We start from the raw sequence: 17874 nt of genomic DNA, 5'->3' as shown, positions 1-17874 counted from the left end.
TGAATATATTGTTCAATGGAGTTGATGGTGATATTTTTGATAACATCATTAACTACAAAATATCCAAAGAGGTGTGGGACACAATCCAGATTATTTGTGATGGTACTGAGCATTATGAAAGGTCTATCAATAAGATGCAGCTGCTAATTCAGCAATATGAGCACTTCCACTGTGAACATAGTGAGTCTCTCACTGATATATTTAGTAGATTTCAAAAGCTACTAAATGCTCTAAAGTTGCATGAAAGAGTCTATCAAACAAAAGACTTTAACCTCAAGTTCCTTAGATCTCTTCCAAAAGAGTGGAAGCCAATGACAGTCTCATTGAGAAATTCTCAGGATTACAAGGAGTTCACCTCGGAGAGACTGTATGGCATCCCAAAAACTTATGAGCTTGAAATAGAGCAAGATGAGAGGATGGAGAAAGGAAGGAACAAAAGGAGGGTCCATAGCACTGGTTGCTGAATTAGAGAAGGAGAATGAAATGAAGGTAAAAGCTGTTGAGTCTACATCAAAAGTCTGTGAAAGCAAGGGTAAAGGGCTGGTAGCTGAAAATGAAGATCATTTGAGCCAAGATGACATGGATGATATTGATGAACATTTAGCATTCATATCCAGAAGATTTTCCAAGCTCAAATTCAAAAAGAATTTTGGAGTAGCTAGGCCAAGTAAAAATATGGTGGATTCATCCAAATTCAAATATTTCAAATGTGGCTTGATAGGGCATTTTGCAAGTGAATGTAGAAAGTCTGATTCTAGCAAGAAGAAGTTTGAGCCTGTTGATTATAAAAAGAAATACTTTGAGCTGCTCAAACAAAAGGAAAGGGCTTTCATCACACGAGAGAATGACTGGGCTGCAGATGGTTTGGATGAAGATGAAGAAACAAACTATGTCAATCTAACCCTGATGACCAAGTCTAATGAAACAGAAACAAGTTCTTCAAGTAATCAGGTAATCACCACTAACCTAGCACATTTATCTAAAGCTGAGTGTAATGTTGCCATAAATGACATGTCCACAGAATTATATCACTTGCGTGTTACACTTAAGTCCTTCGCTAAGGAAAATGCTAAAATTAAGGAAAACAATATGTTTTTAAGTGAGAGAAATAATGTGCTAGAGTCTCAGTTTATTGAATTTGAAAATTAGAGAATTGAGTGTAAGATTGCTAAGGATGAATTAACTGAGTCCTTGAAGAAAGAAGTGATTTTAAAGAAGCAGCTTGAACGAGAACAGGAAGTGATTAAAGCATGAAAATCATCCAGAGATGTCCATGCTCAAATCACTAAAATTTAAGGTATTGAGTCCTTTTGTGATGCAGCCTGGAAGAAGAGTAAAGAGAAGCTTGAGTCTAATTTGGTTGAAGGATTGTTGACAGATGTGGACTCGAGGATGATGAAAATCATCCGTCGGATAACTCCGTCGAGTGACAAAGAGCCACATCCGTCAGCTGTGAGTAAACTTATTAGTAGATTTAACAGTGTATTTTGTACTCACATCTCCAATCAACACTATTCAAGCTGATTCATGACACCCAAATAGCCATTCAAGCATCTACAAATGCCAACATAAAGAGGCTACTTACAGCACATCTTGAAGCACTCCAGCTGCATAAGATTCAAGCTCTCCAATACAGTGAAAAGTGTAGATGAAATCAAGCAGGAAGTCTCTGAAGTAAAACAGGATTTCATAGCAAGGTTGGATCCTAGACTTCCTGGAACTACCATGAATGAGATAGCTCAGAAGCTAAGGAAGGAAGCTGATCTCAATAGAAAGGTTGAGGCCATGGACTCTGGATTATTTGATGTGGAGAAGTCAATGGCCAAGATACTTGCTAATCAAGAAACTCAGACTGCTCTGCTCCAACAGTTGGTGGCTGCTCAACTCCCTTCCATTCTCCAACTTGATGCTAACAAAAAGGGGGAGAAAGGCTCATCTAGTGAGGGGGAGAAACAGTTCAACATCCAAGTCAGCAAAGTAATTGTGCCAACAATTGCTTTCACAAAGCCACCAGCCATGGACAGCATTGACATCATAAATCTGTCAGCAGCAAAACTGGAAACAAATGATAAACTGCTAAAGATTGATGTAGCAGCAGCTGAGAAGGAATTAAAAGAAAAATGGAGGAAAATGATGTAGAAATTTAATAGAAATTTGGACCAATTCAAAAACCAGAAAAAGTCTTTAATCATCACTCTCAAGTCAAGCACATCTCTGTGAATGAAATGAGTTTGGATTATTTGGAAAAGGGTCAAACATCTTGCATCAAATCTCCAAAAGCAAAGTTGATCATGAAGCCTAAAAGAAACTACTCAAAGTTTTCAGAAAAAAATCATATGGATATTGTGTGTGAAACACCTAGGACGGATGAGAAGAAGCTGTTGGCTAGGTCAATTGCATTTTTCAAGGATCCAGCTGATTCAGCACTTAAAAGAAGAATTGCCAAAATTTACAGAAATGGTAAAGAAATATGTGTGGTGGTTGGACACCCTCAGTTTATCTACTATTTTCATTCTGTATTTTTAGGGTGTTTTGTTATCATCAAGTTTCTCTTAATTAATGGCTACAATTCCAGTAGACATAAATTGGGGAAGATTGTTAGGAATATGTTGTGAACTTGATGATAAATTAAACAAAACACCTTAGTAGATTTAACAGTGTATTTTGTAGCACTCGACGGATGATCAAATATAGTCTGACGGATGATTTAATATAGTCCCGACGGATGACGATTTGACATCCACCGGGTGAGTAGCTTATGTAACAAATAAGTATTGTAGCATATTTCTGCAAACAACTTTGTGTAGATTCTGTAGGAGTATATGAGTCATGTTGACTACTAGTGGATATGCAGAATAGGTTGATTAATTGTAAATGTAAGATGTCTTGTAATTCTGTATAAGTGAAATGGAGTCAAGTGACAAATAGCTAACAAAGCTACCCGACGGATGATCAACAAAGCTACCCGACGGATGATCAAATTCAAATATCTGTTGACAGTGACAACACAGTCACATGCGTTGGGTGTTTGTAAAAGAAATGTGACAGCCTGTTAAGCAGAAATTTGAGAACAAAGAAGCATTACCATTTCCATGCAATTGTGAATTTATTCAAAGATGCTGGAATAGAGTAGTGAAGTAGCATGGAGATAGATTAGATATGTTTGTTTTATTATCTTGTCTTATTGTCATGTAAACTTGGTGATATATAAACCAAGTGTAGCTAGTAGAACATTCAACTAAGCAAACACATTTCAAAGAGAGATTGAAAAAGCTGTACTTGTCAAGAATTTCTCTGTAGGTTGTTTGTTCTACTTGTAAGCAGCTGTGAGCTATTCAACCTTCACAGAGTTCTCATTCGATATATATATCTCTGGTGTATACTTTCAAATCCACCAGAAAGTTTTAAAAACTTGTTTTTTATTACTTTGTGTTTTGATTTATATAACTACTTCATTCTGCAATCTGCAAATCAAACACTTATATATTTGTCGAGTTAGAACTGTTTTAAATCTTGAAAAAGTAGCCATAATTACATTCAACTCACCTTTCTGTTATTCTTGTTGTATTGTTATGGACTAACAAGTCTCCATAGAACTTCTTTTTTTTTTTTTTTTTGATCAAAATGATTTCATTAGAAAAGCAAATCATCCGACACAAGTGTCTCCAACATTAAGGATGGAGGAGACGAGTAAACAATAAAGCTATTAGGCTCACAAGGAAATTTAGCTAACTGATGAGCTACCTTGTTCGCGTGCTTTTTAACATGACAAAGAACTAATCTACCATTACTACGAAGTAACTCTCGGCAATATTGCAGCAAATCACCAAGTTCCAGAAGGCAACTCTGATTTTGATTAACTGCATTGACGCTGAGGAGTGAGTCACTTTCGATCGTGACCAAATCTGCAGTCCACTCTCGAGCCCATAACACTGCCTCCAAGATACCAGTTGCTTCAGCTTCAAAAACTGTGACTTCCCCTTCGAACCTCATCGTTTTTCCTGCCATAAACTGACCTTGATGGTCCCTTAGCACCATACCCACCGAGAAAAAACCTTGACCCTCTGTAACAGCTGCATCAACATTAACTTTAAGATGACCCTCCCTAGGCCTTTTCCACCTCTGGTTACCATTCCCCGCGACATCTCCAGTATTCTGAGCATGAGCAGATTTTATATTCATAGCCTGCCATTCATCAACTTGCTTCAAGCACCAGGCCTTAACAACTGCAGGAGTCATAACTTTACCTTCGAAAATACGTTTATTCCGAGCATACCAAATCCCCCACAACATAGCAGCCATTTTATCCAAAACCTTCAACTACTCAGTAGCAAAAAAACTAACTAGCCAGTTTGAAACGTATTCCATATCATACATATCAAAGTCTAAGTCCAGCAGTTGCCAACATTCTCTTGCAAAGCTACATTCAAAAAATAGATGACGTAAATGTTCTACATCCACTATGCACATCGGACAACTGATAGTGACTGGAACTCCTTTTCCACTAAGCCTGTATCTAACTGGAATAGTGTTGCGACATAGCCTCCAAATAAAAACTCTTATTTTATGCGGAACTGGTAGCTGCCACAGTCGTTTCCACCCCACTGATCTCGAAATCTCCTCACCAACACTGTGTGCTTGTGACCATTGATAATACGATGACTTCACAGAGTACTGTCCATTTGTAGTATGGACCCAGGCAATCCTGTCTCTTGTACCATTTTGTGGAATCCTCGTATTAAGAATAGCCCCTGCATCAGTTGTATTAAAGTGAAGATAAATTTTCTCTGCATCCCATTCTTTCCTGTTCGCCTTAAAAAATGTTGACACCTTCGATCGTTTTGCCCAATCACTAGTAGTAGATGCATTAGCACAAAACGTATCCAGAGACCTCAACCATCTATCAGACCCAATATTGATCGATTCGCCATCCCCCAAAACCCATCTTAGACCCTTCTTCATTTCCTCTTTCGCTTCCCATATGCCAGACCATGTGTAGCTCACTCCCCCAGATCGTTTGGCATCAAGAATATGACAAGATGGGTAGTACCTGGCTTTTAACACTCTCGTTACTAGAGCATTTGGTCTCTTGATCAAACTCCAACATTGTTTACCAAGAAGGGCCAAGTTAAAGCCATAGACGTCTCTGAAACCCAAACCCCCGCTTTCCTTTGACATACACATCCGTTCCCAAGCTAGCCATCGAATACCCTTGCTATTTGCTGAGTTAGACTGCCACCAAAATGCATTCATGATCTTTTGAATTTCCTGTCCAATTGATTTAGGCAACAAGAAACATGACATCGCATATGCAGGGATCGCTTGCACTACATTCTTGAGGAGAACTAATTTACCAGCTCGGGATAACAATTTAGCACTCCAACTTTTAATTCTGTTAATCACCTTATCCTTCAAGTATTTAAAAACCAGTTTTTTTGATCTTCCAATCAGTGAAGGCAATCCGAGGTACTTACTTTCTCCTATATCATTATGCACTCCAAGCACCTCCATAATCTCCTGTTGTTTGTCTCTTCTCACATTAGAACTAAAGAAAATAGCCGATTTTTGATAGTTAACAGCTTGTCCCGACCAATTCTCATATGCATCTAGAACATTTTTAACTATTGAGGCCTCATTAGCAGTAGCTTTAAAGAATAAAAAGCTGTCATCGGCAAATAACAAATGCGTTACTGAGGGAGCAGCCTCACATATTCGACACCCATGAATCTGACCATGATCACCAGCTGTTTTGAGAGCATTAGACAAACCCTCTACGCAAAGCAAAAATAGATATGGTGACAGGGGGTCTCCTTGACGGAGTCCTCGAGTAGGGATAATAGGACCAATAAACGAGCCTTGAAAAGAGATAGAGTACGACACCGTAGTAACACAGAGCATAACCCACTTAATCCATTTCTCTGAAAATCCCATGCTAACCATTCTATCTCTCAAATAATTCCAATTAACGCGATCATATGCTTTGCTAATATCAAGTTTCAACGCCACCTCTCCTTCAGCCCCACTATTTTTCCGTTTCATGTAGTGCAAGACTTCAAACGCAACAAGAACATTATCTGAGATATTACGCCCCGGTACAAAAGCTGATTGCTCTTCGGAAATAACATCGGGAAGAATTTTTTGGAGGCGATTGGCCAAAACTTTTGCCAAAATTTTATAAAGGACGTTGCACAATGCTATGGGCCGAAGATCTTTAGGGTCATCCACATTATCCTTCTTCGGGATTAACACCAAAGTAGTATCATTTACCTCAGATGAAAATGCTCCCTCTACCAGCCACTGCTTACAACATTTATACACCTCGGTTCCGAGCATATCCCAGAAGTGCTGAAAGAAAGCCGGGTTAAGACCATCGGGCCCGCTTGCTTTATCAGGATGCATACTTTTTACAGCTTGAGTAAACTCAGTGAAAGAGAGTTCCTCCGTGAGACTCGCGTTCTGGCTACACGTAATTCTCACATCCGATTCATAGTTGTTGTTGCTAACGCCTCCCCCCTCCTCTGTAAAAACCTTATTGAAATAATCTTTTAGTAATTCACACATGTCTTCGTGATTACTAATAAGAATCCCCTCTGCATTCTTGAGACCAGTTAAATAGTTTAGCTTTTTCCTACTTGAAGCTGCAGCATGAAAATACTTTGAATTCGTATCTCCATCCTTAAGCCAAAATGATTTGGCTCTTTGTTTCCAGTAAGCTTCTTCATGGCTCAGAATCTCCTCAAGTCTATCTTTCTCATCGAAATACATCTGCACACCATCATCGTCCTCTCTATTTTTCAGCCCATCAATAATCTCTTTCTGTTTCGCTACCTTTTCTCTGAATTTGTGAAAGAAACCTCGACCCCATTTTGCCATATACTTCGAGACTTCGAATAATTTAGGCAGCAGATGCATAGAAGGAAGATTGTGCCAGAATTTTGAAACCTCTGCATGAAAAGTACTTTCTTTTAACCACGTGTTTTCGAACCTGAAGCGAAATTGTTTCGCTGGAATTTTAGAGTTCAACAGTTCTAACTTTAAAGGCTCGTGGTCAGAAACTATGGCATGAAACACTGTGAGAGTGCATAAGGGAAACTTACTCCACCAATCGCTGCTAGCAAAACACCTGTCCAATCTTTCTTGTACCCAGTTAGAAGTCCCTTTGCTCTTCTCCCACGTAAAGTCGCCACCCTTAAGATCAAGTTCAATCAGAGAGCAGTCCTCAATAGTATTACGAAAGCCATCCAACAGGTTTTGAGGGTGTTTGTGTCTTCCCTTCTTTTCATCATTACTCATTAAGTCGTTAAAGTCCCCCAACACACACCAAGGTAGAGTAGAAGCTGTAGCCAACGTACGGATAAAATTCCACGACTCCTGTCTCCTCTCCCTTTCCGGATAACCATAGAACCCTGTTAAACGCCAATCACTACCAGTTCTCTCTTTCACCACAAGGTCTATGTGATTGCTAGAAGATGCAACCACACTACCTACTATATTATGCTTCCAAAACATCACCAACCCTCCCCCATGACCTTGCTTGTCCACCGAAAAGAAATTAACAAAACCCAATTTCGAAGCCAGAGCTTCTATTTTATTACTACCAGCTAGAGTTTCAGATAAAAATAAGATATCGGGCTTGTGAGATCCAATCATCTCCTTTAACACTCGAACTGTGCGAGATGAGCCCACACCTCGACAGTTCCAACCTATTACATTCATTGGTGATGGCTGGCTTGCTTAGCAAGCTCAGCCGGACTAGATTGTGAAGACACTGAAAAATCCTCGTTGGAAAAATCAGTTTCTTTAGTTCTCTGACTTGTCTGGACGACATGTTGGTTCTGGCCCATATCAATTTCCATAATACCCAGCCCATTGTTTAGGCCCCTCCTTCTTTTACGGTCCTCCAACTGGATCACATCATTTTCCTCTTCATTTAATCCATATAATAAATTTGACGTCGTTGAAAATCCCTTAAAATTAGTTTCCTTCATTTTCGCCAAACCCTTATCCTTGCTAATTGATTCTGTTTCTCCCTCTTGCCTGTAATTTCGCACCTGCCTTATCTTCTTTCCTTGTTTTAAAAAATTTATCTGTACTTAACTCCATTATGTAGTTTCCTTATCTCCATAGAACTTAACTCGTATATTTATCTGTACTTGTGTAAATTATCTTATATTAAATGATCTATTAGTGACTAATACTTGATTGAGTGAGTAGTGTCGTAGCATTATGTACCCCAAATCCGTTATCAAGATTTTACCCTGCAGTATCCTTCTCCCATTTTCCAAACTGGCATAATAAATATAAATTTTAATTTTAATTTTAATTTTTTTTATCGTAGATAACCCGTAACTGCTATCTTTTAGTGCACCTAGATAAATCATACGGTTCACGCAATAGTTTGCAAATCATGTGAACCAAAATAAACCGCACTAACTAATATAATTACTTGATTAGTAGTTCTTATTCAGAAAAAAAAAATAGATATTGAAGTTTGGAGAAAGAAGTAGAGTATCCTTGTCGATGAACAACAGAGATATGGATTGGACTATTTTCGTTTTGAATGTCTAATCCCGTGTTTATTTTGTTTGTTTACATAAAAATCTAAAAGTTATAGTCCAAATCATAAACTTATTACCTCAGAAACAAAAATGGAATATAATTATATAAAAGATTTAATTCATAAAATTATCAATGACGGGATTATTATATCTGGAATAATAATCCCAGCATTACAATCGCCCGAAAGAAACATCACCCTAAGTTAATCAGTGGCTCAAATAAAATATTTAGAAAATTATTGAAAGAACTATTAATAAATTAGAAAGTACACTACTTATCTTCGACTTATTTTCCCTTATAAGTAGCTCTTTATATTATCCAAACACCCATGATGCGCGAGTATGTTAAGACAATGTATTGGTATAAATTACACGACCAGACTCCAAATTCAGTATAGGGTCATGTATCTGCTAGCTTGGAATTCCATGACCTGTAGGATGCCTGAAATGCTAAATATAAGTGATATTTTCGTCATCTAAAGCGATTTAGTTTTAACCTTCATGAGTAGAATCAAGGGTGGTAAGAGGACTATGTACCTTTCAATAGATGAACAAAAAACAAAAAAAATACAAGACTTTAATCATCTTAAAGATATGACTGTTTTGAATGCAATAAGACATACTCATGTATATGTTTAACATGGAATCTGAAATTGCTACTAGTTGCAGAATAAAAAACTTAGACTTCTGATGCACTGTCATTAGCCTTTGTCAAAATTCTTAATTTTTAGTTGAGTGGGTCGATCACTTTGACTCGGATGATTATAGGTCTGCAGACTGCGTTGACTGTGTCTTGTAACTCTATATGTGTATCACAAAATCATATTAGGAGCCACTCTTCTCAGGCGCTCGCATCCTCTCTACTATGTTTCTGCCTTTCTCTTCAATATGACGCCTCCTCTCTTCAAGTTTTTCCCCCATCTTCTTCCCCAAACCAAGCATCTTTGCACGTGTATTCCCCATTCTTTTTGGCCTTGAATCATCTCCCTGCATTAAATGAGTCTCCTCATCCATTATACTTGCTGAACGAGATGATGAATCACTTATACTCGCTGATCGTGATGGTGATTGAGTTTCTGGGTTCAGTTCTTGCCTCTCCAAATGCTCCTCTTTACTCAACAAGGGAGTTGGTTCTACTTCACCAGCTTCTAGCAATGATGTTTTAAAATCTTGCACTGGATTTTCACTAAGAGGTGATAGATTAGTGGACTCTGATGATGTTGACAAGGATTTCTTGGTTTGCAGACCATTGGATGTTTCAATTTTGTTTTCATTATATTCTGACTCACTGTGTGCTTTCATATTGGGTCCACTTAATTCTGTTCCTTCCTTCTGTTGGGATCTTGGTGTTTCATGTATGGTAGTGGATTCAGTGCCTGCTTCTTGATTTACCCAAATAAATGGAGCCGCATGCCTCGGGAGCCAGTCATCTTTTTCGGCTATCATGAATGGGATGTATGCATTTTCATAATTAGGAAGTACCATAGTTTCACGAATGGCTGACTGCATCCATGACAACAGAAAAGACTTAGAAAAAGGTAAAACACACAAGTTACCACTGTAAAGTTACACATCAGTAGAAGCATTAGTACAGCCATAATTCCATTACAATAACTAATTTTAAACAAACAACTTGTATACTAAAACAAACATGACAAAATACTGGGTTGGAAACATTTCTTTAGATAGTTGGCCTTGCTGAAAACTAAATTAAGAATAAAGAAACAATAAGAAATTAACTTATAATACAAATAACATGTGACTAACATGGCAATATCATCATACAGGACAAAGGAAATGGCATAGCTCTTTGACATGAGTCAAGTTATCTGACCTTAAACCGATTGATCAGGAACAGAGCAATATGTCCATTGGTAATCTTGTGCTCCCCAACAGAAGACTCCAAGTTTAGATCAATATCAGGTACAGATGTGAATGCAAGCCATATTTGGTCAGATGGGGGAGCTTTTATCTCTAACCTCAGAGTTCCTCGAAGGGATGCTACCCTTATTCCCAGAGAGATTGGCACCTTCAGTTATTAGAAGATCAATCAGTAGGTGGTAACACTATAGAAAAAAAGTTGTGGAACATGACTTTTTGTAGCTGATGGTACCTCAATGGTGCTAAAGAATATATGTTCATTATGTAACTAGGCCACTAAATTGAATAAAAATCCCATACTATATAAGAGATATGGACCAAAATGTCACCATTTCAGTGAAAATTGCCCAAAATGTCACTATTGAAAATTAAGGTCCAAATGTCACCTCACCATATTATATCGTATAGTGTTTTGTAACAGATCAAAAACGCTACTTCGTGTAGCGTTTTGACCTCTCTTTTTTTTAATTTAGTAGTGCCACCATGCTATATCATATAGCGTTTTGGTGGTTTCTACCTTTCTTTAGTTTTTTGTTGTATATCGTTTTGGGCCTGAACACCATTTAATGTTATGTTTTCAATAGTCATTTTAAAATTAATATTTTTAAATTTAATTATGTACCCTAATTTAACAATTTTTAATTCTTTAGGGTTCAATAATCCTCTTTTGGCTTTTAGAAATATTAAAAAAAAAAAGACACATCTAATTTAATTCAACAATTTTTAACATTTTAGGCTTCATCAATCCCCTTTTGGGTTTTAAAAATATTAAAAAATTAGAAATTAATAAAACATACACCGATTTAGGGTTTAGGATTTTATAGTTTAGGCTCTAGAGCCTAAACCCTAATTTAATTTAGGGCCCTAGAATCAAAAATGTAAACTTTAAATTAAACAATTTTAAATTTAAGGGTGTAACTTAATTTAATAATTTTAAACATTTTAAGGTTCACCAATCCCTTTTTGGGTTTAGAAATATTTATAAATAAATTAAACAATTTAAGAGTGAATTATGAATTAAACAATTTTTTATTATTTTAGGAATTAACAAATTTTTATTTGGATTTAAAATTCTTTTTTTTAAAAAAAATTATATGTATAAAACACAAGATGAAGTAGTATTTTGGAGCCAAAAGGCTACATGATGTAGCGTTTGGTGCCATAACACAACTTTATCTCACGTGTTGCACATTTAAAAAAGAAAAGCATAAAGCTACACGATGTAGCGTTTTTGGCTTTTTTCCTAAACACTACACAATGTAGCGTCTTGAAATGACATTTTGGGCCATAATTTCCAGAAGTGATATTTTGAACCATTTTTCATCCCAAAGTGACATTTAGGACCAACACCCACTATTTAATGTGAGCTACCAATAAGTAAACAAAATATAGAATCCTTGAACAATCACTAGGAAAAAATTTATAATTCATCACAAAAGCGACAAAAAAAAGGAGAGAGAGCACTAACTTCTGAAACTTGCTTAGCGACAGTATTTATAATTGATCTCCATTTAGATGCATAAGTTGATTCCTGTAGAGAACTCTTAAAACTTTTCATCTTACCTGCCACAAATGTCATTGAAGTACAGTGCTGTATTTTATGAATAAATTACATCTAAATTATAAAAGCTTTGAACTTAAAAAAATAATAAGTATTGAATTTAACAATATAACTTAGTTCTCCGAGCATAAGTAACTTTGGAGGAAAACATTAGAACTGATATGGCCATATGTAAATACATGCAACAACACAAGTCTAAATCCAACATTCTTACTGCATGAATTTCATGTTTTGCATAATTTATGAAGTATAGCCTAGAATATTATTAAGGATTCAGTCCAATACAGACTTCGTTATTATAGAAAGGAAAAGACGGTAGTATTTAAAGTTCTAGTAATACGTTCATAATTTTTTTATTATAATCCATTCGTCTTCTATATTTTGTGCCCCATGTAAACAAGGTACTGATACTTTCATCGGTCACATATAGAATCATAACTAAAAGAGAGTGAGCTAAGAGCAGCATCAAACAGGATGTTCAATCTATTGTATTGATCTTGTAATTAGATTTTAGTAGCTATAATAACCTTATTACCCATCTCAGGAGACATCTCTTTATTTCACATATGCAAAGGTAAAAAGAATCTCGGATTCTATTACAACCTGTATTATTCCATGTTTTATTGAAATGGTGTTATAGACATTTTTCGGGTACTTTTTATAAGGAGTACATAAGACAATCACTTCAGAGCACACTTTATCATCTTTTCAGCTTCGATAGGGTATATACTTTGTCATCTTTTCACATCTTCGAGGGCCTTCATGCTTAAGATCATTGTAGAGATAGTACGGCCGCTTTCTTGTTGATGTTATAATTTTTACTTTTAACTTGTTATGAGTAGGGTAGACTCCTTGTGCCCCCAACCATTTGCAGTCTATTCTTATCAGATGAAAACATAGCACAAAAATAATGCATATATGGAGTCACAAAAGTAACAAGAAAATAGTTCATGTGACAAACCGAATTTAGCATTTCCTTCATTCTTAATCTCCATTTTCTCATCTGCCCCTTTAGAAAGCTTCACTTGGTTTCCGTAGTGCTCAATACCTTCTAGAAGATCTGATGCGACTTCATCAACAGAGGTCGGGTCAAAATTTGAAGTCATGTTTTCTGATATATCAAGACCGCAAACTTCAACCCTTGTTTCAATATCTAACACTGCACCACCACAATATTCAACGTCAATTTCTAGTGCCAGAATGTCATTCATGTCTGACGGAAGAACCCTCATGCCATGAATGTATGGAGGAAGATTCCCAAGATGTACACCAGTGCACATAACTTCACCAATGTAGCTAGGGGTTCTAATATTCGACAAAGATCTCTGTCAGATAGAGATCAGTATTAGATATATTTGTGTATCCAAACTTTCTAAAGAAAAATTGTAATAGTGCATTCAGAAAAACAGAGTGATTATAAGCAACATGCCCACTCTACTTTCTGGAAGAACAAGAAAGGAAAGATTATCCATCCCACCATCTGACCTATGACTGTTCCTAGCTAGTGGACTAATAATTGACTGGATTTCATATTTGCTCTAGTTTCCCGAATTTGTGAAAGATTTCAGAAGCATTCAATTTAGAATAGAAATCGTGAAAAGTTTAAGAAGAGAGAGCATAATAAGTTGTCTTAGGAAACAAAATCCTTCATATTCAGATGCAAAAGGCAGGAAAACATGCTACAGACGCCCAGTTTAAGGTCACATTACAGAACTGCTAAAGAAATCATACCTGAATTCTTGCTTGTGCAAAGCTTTTTATCATCGAGTTGGCTTGGGCATCGAAGAATAATCGCGATAACACTAAATTCCAACAAAGCGTCCCTTCATCACTAAAAAGTCTATCATCGAAGTCTGCTTCAGAAACTACAGACCGACTACTTGTGCTACCTGCGCGACTAATGTTCGCTAATTCCTCATTTTCATCCAAAGAGTTAAGTACTCTTCCAACTGGAGCAGGCTTTCCAGAGCCTTTGGCTGCAGCAGACTCCTGAAGTAGACGAGATTTTTCATTCACATTTTTCCCTCCGCGTCCTACCTCTGAACTCCAGTTTGCCTTGTAATCGGCACCACTCTTAGAAGACTTCTTGGCAAGTTTTTTAAGGAAGTGGCGAACCTTCGATGAAGAACCGTCAATCTTTGTAGACTTTTCTACTGAATCGGCATTCAAACCCACAGTTGGTTTCATTAGTGAAGGATGTTCAGTGTTTAAAGCAGTCAAAAAATTTTGAAAATCCGTACGCAACTGCGCAAAAGATTTGAGTTTTTCATTGGAACTACATGAAGAGATACGAAGTGCTTTACTCCAAGATTCTTTTTCAATAGATGTCTCAAAATAAATGAATAAGCTTCTACTGCCATTGTATATTGCTGAAGTCTCAGCCTCCACTTTAATTGGGTACTTTTTGGCCCTAATAAAAAGATAAAGATATTAGAGCAACCATGAATTTTTCTGTCTACATAACTGGACATAAACAGTCATCAACTTGTGAATGGCAACCCCCATAAATGGTCAATTAAGGCAAAGGCAAAGTAATGTCGACCAAACATAGAGTACCAGTAAAAATAGGCATAACAGTACAAAACAAAAGATAATATAGCATGCATAAATTTCTCTCTCGCTCTCTTTCTCCCCCCCCCTCTCAAACGCAATCAGAAGATGCATGAAAAATCTGCATCGAATAATGAACATTAATTGGTAAAATGGCCGAGTTCTGCAATTAAAACCTAATTAATTTAAGGGACTTCATAACCACCAAAGAGAGCTAACAGTATCTATACTATTTTCCCATCCCCCAATTACTCAGATACAGCTCCAAGCAAAACTAGTTGGTCAAAATTTAAGACTACATATATCCGGAGAAATACACGACATAAAGGCTGGCAGAAGTTTATATTAATTAGACCGTGAGGCCAACATGTTGCTTGTCTACATACAATAACAACAAATGATCTTGAACTCGAATTCAGTCAAAGGGATTTCTCTAGAGATCAATATGGACGCCTTAAAAAATTTTACAGCAGACAAAAACTGATAGGAAAACGAAAAGATAGACTGGTCTATAGGTTACATGCATCGACCCCCCCCCCCCCCCACACACACACAGAGACCCACAAACACACATGTACCTCATGCAAACTTTGAAATTTTAACTAACAAGCTAATCACTAGGTCATCTCTAACCTACCATAAGCAAAGTACATTACCATTTTCTTGAAGATAAGTTTGTAGCAGACACAGCTGCTATGGTGCAATTCTTCAGCCTGATTACTGTGCTTGAACCATCTGATTCTGTTATTGTAAGTACCTGATCCTTGAGGCCAGCATATTTGCGGACAGGGTGAACTTCCAAGACCTCAATCTTTCTTTTCTGCTCTCTCGATCCTTTGTCGCTGATCCAGTTCTTTGGGACCTTTTCTAAATCTAGAACCCACACTGCTCCCTAGTGCATAGATAAGTAACTATCAATGAAAAATGAACCTAGACAATACAACTAAAGTTGATCATGTGAAAGTGTGAAGGACACTAGACACCACCAACTTGATCCGGCTTAATCTTTAACAATATACTGCAATAAATTAATTAATATAAACATTCATGACAAGATCCAAAAGATTAACACCTCCCTGAGGATATGTATCAGAAGACATTTTGATTGCCCACTCGGTTATCACCTTTCTTGGACTAGTCCTGATTCCTAAAACCATATGCTTGGCGAAGATCAATGCACTAAATTTGTTTGCAACAACATATTTTTACATCAAATAATATATTTATAAATTTTTAAAAAAAAAATTTGTAGTTGCACCAACAATTATAAATAGAAAAATGTAATTATGTATTGAATAGATAATAATTTAAGGCCCTGTGGAAAATATTATATATGTGATGAATGTATACTTTTGTCATCTACGTATTCTGGCTTATCTAGCCAAGTTCAAGCTTTAGTGGGGTCTATTCAATTTGAATTTTCGAGAATTGATAATACTCTATGGATTTTAAATGATTGTTACTAGTCAATCTCAATTTAGACATATATAAAACTCTACCCAACTCGATAAGCTTCAAATTTTGATCCAAAATCGAGATCTTGAGTCGTGCTAAATTTATTGTAAGAAAACGAACAATGTTAAGTCAAGCTCATTGAGTTTGATATTGAAGTGACACAATTCATTTAGAATCATAAACAAGAGATTAGGTATCTTGGTTCTTGTTGGATCCCTGTCTGCATTGGTATGATAATTTACGCAATGGACCATTTCCATAAAAGCCATAAAAGCCCGTGAGCATAAACTTTCCCAAAGCTGCTAGGTGTAAATTGACATTTACATATACCTATAGGCTATTTCTATCAACTAGGAAAACACTACTATCCTAACTTTTAGAAATCGAAACACAAATAACCATTTCAATTAGCATTACTTTCTTTAAACAGCTACAAACTTTCATGTCAAAACATATAAATATTGGCATTTCTTTCAATACATAAATACACACATATACATGTAAAAACAATATATAGAGTGTGATCAAAAGGGTAGAAAGAACAAAACCTGCTTACTGGGGTAAGGAAGATCCAAGTGATCTCCATGAACTTCTGGAGATGTGTGCTTTGTTTCTTCATCTTTAACTTTCTTTTTACTTAATCTTTTTACCAAGAAATATAAACCCAGAATTTCAAGTGAAACAATCAGAAGCACGCCAAGAAAGAACCCAAAACAGAGAGTTAAAAAACCCATCTTTTTCAGTTCAAGAAAAGTGGGTTTAGCAAGAATAAAAGGGATTTGAATTTGGATTGAAATAGAAGAGTGGAAATTTGGAAAAGGTGGGTTCGTGCAATTTCTTACGCGGTTAACTAATTTTTATTTTCTTTTTGGGGTTGGTACAATGGAGGATGGGTGTTTATATATCTCGGAAATTGGAATTATTTTGTGATTTATCGAGAGATTTTTAAAAAATAGAATAATTTATCGGTGACTTATTGGTAATCAATCAAAATAGACATATTTTTTTGACCGGTTATTGAGTGGCTTATCGATGATTTTTGAGAATCAACCGACTTTTATAACCATGGCAGGACTTAAAATATAACAATTTTAAAGTTAGAAATAATTTTTTTTCATCTTGATTACTCAGAAATCGGGTAAAAGTACGTTTTTTTAAAAATCGGCTAGAAGTCGATCGATTCAATTAAAAATTGACTGATTCAATCAAAGAGTGAAAATTTAAAAAAATAATTAAATTCAAAATAATAGTTAATATTTAATAATAATACGTTTACTTATATTGACTATCGTATGCCGTTAAATTCTCGTACATTTATCCAAATCTCTAATCATTAAGTAAATTTCTTCAATGAAATTACTCTTATTTCTCCCGAAAATTTGCTCGATCGATCCATTTATTTCACAATCACCTGTATTTGATTTGGTGTGTAACTATTTTTAGCATATCATGAATTTATATCTAAGTTATATATAGTATATAATAATTTTCTAAATAATAAGTAGCGAGTATTAGTTATTATGTATAAATCAATTATCAAAATATATTTATAAACCGGTTAAACATCAAATATGAACTAATTATATGTGGTATTATTTTTGTAAATTTTTTGAAAACTTAATGAAATTTAAATGGAATTTTATGTCATTATTTAATTAATTAAATTGCTTCCAAGTAATACTCTAATTAATCAATCTGATTACTCACCGATTATCTGATTAATTAATGAAAGGTTCCTTCATCAAACAATTCCAATTTCTTAATTTCCGAATTTTAGAACATTTTTTTTGTATCAATTTATTTTTTTATCGGATTATATCAATTTATTTAATATAAGTATTAACGATATATTACATTTTTGCATCTCAT

General features: G+C 35.8%; 1 protein-coding gene and 1 long non-coding RNA gene across 2 annotated transcripts; one reads left to right on the top strand and one right to left on the bottom strand.

The window, feature by feature from the left end:
* Positions 1-9130: 9130 nt before the first annotated feature.
* Positions 9131-16858, bottom strand: LOC141717912 (uncharacterized). The gene is made up of 7 exons (XM_074520164.1): positions 16554-16858; positions 15207-15442; positions 13732-14410; positions 12962-13325; positions 11908-12002; positions 10393-10587; positions 9131-10061 (listed from the first exon to the last, which is right to left on the bottom strand). The coding sequence occupies exons 1-7, from the start codon at positions 16737-16739 to the stop codon at positions 9384-9386; spliced, it is 2433 nt and encodes an 810-aa protein (XP_074376265.1). The 5' UTR covers positions 16740-16858; the 3' UTR covers positions 9131-9383.
* Positions 9990-10839, top strand: LOC141717913 (uncharacterized). Its single transcript, XR_012573837.1, has 2 exons — positions 9990-10096; positions 10346-10839. It is a non-coding gene; the product is annotated as an uncharacterized LOC141717913 (long non-coding RNA).
* Positions 16859-17874: the final 1016 nt, after the last annotated feature.

The sequence above is a fragment of the Apium graveolens genome, chromosome 4 (genome assembly GCF_009905375.1).
Source record: "Apium graveolens cultivar Ventura chromosome 4, ASM990537v1, whole genome shotgun sequence".
Lineage (NCBI taxonomy): Eukaryota > Viridiplantae > Streptophyta > Magnoliopsida > Apiales > Apiaceae > Apium > Apium graveolens.
This window is presented reverse-complemented; position numbering and strand designations above follow the sequence as displayed.

What these genes read in the sequence shown, in the direction of transcription:
- LOC141717912 (XM_074520164.1), bottom strand. Translation starts at nt 16,739, where the DNA reads ATGGGTTTTTTAACTCTCTGTTTTGGGTTCTTTCTTGGCGTGCTTCTG. An exon ending in TTCCTTACCCCAGTAAGCAG is followed by an intron (nt 15,443 to 16,553) that starts GTTTTGTTCTTT and finishes TCTATGCACTAG; the next exon opens with GGAGCAGTGTGGGTTCTAGA. An exon ending in TTGCACAAGCAAGAATTCAG is followed by an intron (nt 13,326 to 13,731) that starts GTATGATTTCTT and finishes TCTATCTGACAG; the next exon opens with AGATCTTTGTCGAATATTAG.